The 5,757-nt window shown below is 34.7% G+C and overlaps 1 protein-coding gene across 1 annotated transcript; it reads right to left on the bottom strand.

The window, feature by feature from the left end:
• Nucleotides 1-621: 621 nt before the first annotated feature.
• On the bottom strand, nucleotides 622-3,827 carry LOC113292820 (protein PHOTOSYSTEM I ASSEMBLY 2, chloroplastic-like). The gene is made up of 3 exons (XM_026541668.1): nucleotides 3,480-3,827; nucleotides 1,101-1,250; nucleotides 622-1,013 (listed from the first exon to the last, which is right to left on the bottom strand). Exons 1-3 carry the CDS (start codon nucleotides 3,672-3,674, stop codon nucleotides 936-938), a joined length of 423 nt encoding a protein of 140 aa, XP_026397453.1. The 5' UTR covers nucleotides 3,675-3,827; the 3' UTR covers nucleotides 622-935.
• Between the last annotated feature and the right edge of the window lie 1,930 nt (nucleotides 3,828-5,757).

The following is a 5,757-nucleotide window of genomic DNA, read 5'->3' as shown; positions in this document are numbered from 1 at the left end:
TTGTAACATGTACCAGTCAGGATCGTGAAACAAGACAAAAACATGTTCAGAGAATCATACACTCGATATCAGATGCTGATTATTATCTAACACTTGGAATGACTCTCAGCAAAGTTATCGACACTTCTGCAAATCAGTCAAGGATCACCATATTTTGTCCACCTGATCGTATCATATTCTCTCAAAAGTACTCGGATCAAACTCGATTGACGTCAAGGAAGTACCATATTTTCCCCATGAAGTTAGACAAAGAAATTTTACAGTCATTGTATTTATCATCGACACCTCCAGTCAAGGTGCCCAAGATCGATACCCTTGTACCTGGCCAATCTTTAGTCGTTACTGATTTCAATGAAAGACTAGGATTGGTTTCAATAAATAATGTCAAGATCACCAAGTGGGAGGTATATAAAGATGCAAACCTTATCGTGCATGGGGGTGGAAGATATATTTAATCCTGCTACAAGACCTACAATCTGCGGTATGATATCGATTGGCTAAGTACTGTAACGATTGCTTAGAAGTTACAATTTTTTTTTTTTTGTTTGTTTGGGTTTTGTTTATTCCTTATCATTTATGCCAGTGCAAATTAGATGCAATTGTTGATAGACTCAAAACTGCTGGTGTAGAAACTAAAAAATTATCTGGGGTCTTAGCAATAACCTTGTCCCAATAGTGGGAATTAAGTGTTTCACCTGTACTTCCAGAGTTTACTATACAATCATGGTATTTATATAAGAGTAATATGTGCACTTGATTCCTCGTGTTGGAAAGAATCTGATTTACCTGGATCTTTTATCATTCTTAAGAAAAGAAAAAAAAAAAAAATCTGGAGCAGAAATATTACGAATTTCTTTTGGAACTTATCTGAAGCCCAAGGTCCTGGTGTTTCCTTGGCTACTCTGTAGCCTCATACAATCCCAGAAGCAGTTTTGCTACTCACTGGTTGGAGGTTCACCTAACCACTTCGCGCGGAAGCCTGTTCCTTTACAGTCAGAGCAGCACATTGAACCCTAGAGAAACATAAGAACAAACACCAGAGAAAGTCTTTATTAATATTCTAACTGAAATTCAGAATCACCGAGAAATTTGCTAGTTACCTTCCCAGTACATATAACACAGCTAGTGTTTCTGGAAGGGACTTGACAAAGCATATTATCACCGATAATGAAGAAACCAGTACCGCCACACCATTTGCATTCAACGTGCCCATGTGAGTGACAAGATGAACAGGCAACTGGCCTAGGTTGCTGCATTATAATACGTCAAGGACATGTTAGATGCAGAATTTAAATTCAGCTTACAACTTGGTATGCAGAAAAAATTAGCATGTTGTGGGTGTAGAGGATAAGAGACAGACACCATAGAGATGATAGAATAATTTAATACGCTTTATAAGGCTCTTCATATTAATATGATGTACTCATATAGAGCTAACTTGTTCTTCTGTCTATTCACTCGAAAGCATGAACATTGATTTATCCACATCAGACATGTCAAAATAACAGTTCAGCCAAGTTAGGCTCAGTAACTTGTTAGTTACTCGGTTGGCTCATAGGTCGAGGATGGATAAGTCGGGCCCAAGTAACAAACCAGGCTACTTAATTAGCTTCAGAGTTTAAAAAATTGATGTTCAATAAAGAAACATGTAGTTCAAACTAATGATTCAGGTTGACATATTGATTGCGTTAGATAGAAGCCTGAACACAAGCGCAAGTTAATCAAGATTAAATTTTCCCGCTACACCCTACGGGGGTTACCATAAAAGCAAACACCACCAACTCATAAACATTGTTCACCACAGATTTTCAAGTTTTTCATTTCATCAAGAAAGGCTCAAACTAACTAAATGACAATTGATATAAGCTTCTGTCGATTACTTAATGACAATTTCTAGTTGAAAATTAGATTAGACTTCTTCTAGTAGTTTCAGTGAAATTGGTATGTCAAGTTTTGGCTACAAATAAGGTGGCTGGTATGTTTCGGAAAGAACTATCCCAAATTTCCCCTCTCATGATTCGTAAATCGCAATATTCAGGTATATAGAATGTCTGAGATCCGAGGATATACACAAATAATAATGATGATTTAATAAAACAAAAAGTTAAGATGACCAAGTTACACTAAGATGTTTGTAGTATAACTGTATTAATGAATACATGTAGATATTAATGAATACATGTAGAAGCTGATTCAGCATTTCAGCTGATATTGATCTTAATTTGGTAGCCTAATAATTAATTCATTATAAGTGATATAATCATCAGTATATAGGCTATCCCAGTATGAAAATTAAAATACTGATAAAAAAAACAATGCCAACAATCAAGCCTGCTTAATCATGAATCATTAATAGCAGGTTTGGTTCAAGGAATTGAATTGTTGGTAATCCAATTCCGGGGGAATGTGGCCAATTCTTTGAACCAAACAACACAAATCAACTCTATGTAATTAAAAATTTTGATTCCTAGGAATCCAATTCCCTCTAAAATAATAAATTTCCATTGCATTGGTCTAATAGTGCAATGGAATTGGATTCCAGGGTAAAAACAAAAGTACTTGAATTACCTCAACCAAACGCTTATTTTTTGGATTTGAATTCAATTCTTTGGAATTCAATTCCAAGAATTGGATTACCCCATAATTGAATTCCTAGGAATGAGGTGTAAGTATATTCATATTTTGTAAACCAAGTTATGTGTTAAATTGTTACTTGCTGATCCGTGGTACTTTTCTGAAGTACAAAGAAAGAAAAAATATACACGTATGACAACCCAAACAAAGAATAACCGAAATCATTAGGATAGATTACTTATTCTAGTTCAAAACTGAGTTCTGTTGATAACTCAACCAGAAGATATCCTAAAAGGCAGACTGTTTATAGAGTAGAGGTGGTTTGATGCCGGCGTAAATATGCTACAAGCAATTGAATTATTTATTTGAAAATAATCTTCTGAAAACTAAAGAATACTCTAGCATGGTGAACAGGATACATGTGAAGTGTTTCTTTCAGGGTGCTTATGGCCAGTGTGATATCTGTAGAGAATCGCTGGACATAATAATTTGGCGATAACAATATAAAATGGGACGCAATAAACAGACTGTTGAAAATGCATATGATATAGGGGTGCAGAAAGGGAACAACATAGCATCTACAAATGGTTTGACAGAGTTTGAAACAACTACGCATTACAAGTGTCATCATAGATTGGGAATAGCTTAAGTAAAGGTAGAGACTGTTGGGAGGAAAGAAGAAATCTGACAAATTAGGTTTTAACTACAGAAAAATTGAGTCAGCCAAAGGAAAAGAATAGAAGGAAAAAAAGTAATAATATATGAAATCCTTGTGTAATTCATCTATATTTTTTTTATTTCAAGTGTGACCTGAGGATCTAGTGACCCTCCCCACCCCCATCGAATCTAATCCAGGCAATAACAATACAAAGTACTTGAAACTATGAAATTATAAAAATGATTACCTCAGAGATAACCCAGGCTTGCTCCATTCTCTTTGCAAACTTGGATGAAGAAGAACTTCCATAAGAATCCACTACTGAAGCTCTAATACTAGAAACCTTATAACCAGTTTCTCTTCTTCTTAGAATTGGTACTCTTCTCATAGAAATTTGACCAAAGATTTCAGGTCTTCCACACATACACATAGAAATTTCCATCTCTCCAAATTCTCTCTCTTTTCTTTCAACTCTCTAAATAAATGACCAATTTCCTTGGTGGTCTTGTGATAATTAATTCTTTTGCGAGAACAGAGAGACTCCGTATAAGAAAAACTCACTTATCCCATCACGTTGTTTTGTCCGTTTGAATGGAAATCGAACGTGATTAGCTTAAACCAAGAAATGGAAAAATCAAGCGTGATTGAAAAACGCCCGTTTTTACGGAAAAACGCCCGTTAAAACGGTCACACCTATATACCATGACCACGAGGGTCCCCGAATCCGGTGCCTTTATAACAAGGTTTGAAAAACACCAGTTTTTTCTGAAAAAACGGCCGTTAAAACGGTCACACCCATATACCGTGATTGTGAGGGTCTCCGAACCGCGTGACTATATAACGCCGATAAATAGGAAATAACGACAGTTTTTTATGACTGTTTTTCCGTTTTAACATATGTTATAACAGTTTTTCTAAAGTTGAATTCTACGTTTTTCCTTCTAAATAACATTTTAACGCGAGTTTTTTAGACCATTTTTCCCGTTTTCACACCAGTTATAACCGTTTTTTTTAGAAAAAAGAATATAAAAATATATTTTTACAATTATTTATTTTTAACTTAAAGAATGAAAAATTACAATAAAAACTTTGAAAATAAAAGAATAAAAAAATAATATATAAAAAACGTTGTAACAACGTTATTAGACCCGTTATAACTGTTTTCACGTACGTTATAACCGTTAGATAGGAATCTCAGATCATAATTTTTTTTTATTTTCTATTTAACCGTTAAAACGCTCGTTATTTTGAAATAACGTATAAAAACGCGTTTTATTCCTAAATAACATGTTTTTTGCTCGAAATGTGTTCACACCCATCAAAACGCGTTATAACGGTCGCACCCAGTGGCCGTGACCTGAGCCGTGACCCGTTTTTCAAACCTTGCTTTATAATGCGGATAAATAGGAAATGACAGCAGTTTTTTAGCACCATTTTTCAGTTTTCACACACGTTATAACTGTTTTTTTAAATTATTTTGGATGTCTTTTTCTTTTAAATAACATTTTAACGTGCGTTTTTTAGAACTATTTTGCAGTTATCACACACGCTATAATCGTGTAAATAACTTTCGTAGCATTTTTTTTGAGTTTTTTTTCTTTCTCTGGATTGAAAGCTTAAAACTTCGAATTAAAATTTTAGAATAATACAGGAAAAGTAAACTACGTGCTTAAAAACTTTAAATTTAAAAAATATAAGACTAGGGTTCATTATTTAAAAAGTTACGTGAACCAACTACGACCACCATCCTTTTTCGATCTATTCATGTATTTTTCATTTTCTCAGCGGTTTCTTTCCTCATTATAGTTATCGTCGTGGGGATACCGGCTGTCTTTGTTCGCATAAGTATCATCATCATGATAGCCTCCATTATTGTCATCATAACCTCCTTCATTTTCATCATCATTGTTACCTACTTCATTATTGTTATCAATATTAGAATTATATTCTTTGTTCATATGTCAGACACAATGGTCGGAACGATCGGTAGTGTAACGAGAATGAATCATATTCACATTCTCATAATCTTGTGTATTATCTCCACATGAAAGGTTACTGAAGTCATAAACAAAGTCACTCACCGGTAACCTTTCGTATGTGATTTCAACTTCAGGATCATGCCAGTTATATGGTAGAGGGACAAGCTTTGGATTATTAACGGCTTCCTCTTCCAGCATATTTAACCATTGTTCTTCTTGATGTAAAACCGGTGTTTCGTCTTCCCCCGCTGTCCAGTCCAGCATATCGTCATCACTCAGTAGACTATGAACGTCGTGAACATCAATGTTATGTCGCCTTGCTTTACCTTTAGTTCTTTGTTGCTCCAACTTCAAATTGTACTGAACATACACCGGATCATTTATTCTCGATGAAATTAAACGATTGTATAGTTTGGTGTGGATTCTTTCATACACACTCAAATTCCTCTCTGATCCAGAAGATGTATTTGTTTGACTTAATATCTTTACTGCAATCTTCTGGAGGGATGTATACTCAGCGCCATAAGATAACCAACAACATACAAG

This window comes from Papaver somniferum, chromosome 7 (genome assembly GCF_003573695.1).
Source record: "Papaver somniferum cultivar HN1 chromosome 7, ASM357369v1, whole genome shotgun sequence".
In the NCBI taxonomy this organism is placed as follows: domain Eukaryota; kingdom Viridiplantae; phylum Streptophyta; class Magnoliopsida; order Ranunculales; family Papaveraceae; genus Papaver; species Papaver somniferum.
This window is presented reverse-complemented; position numbering and strand designations above follow the sequence as displayed.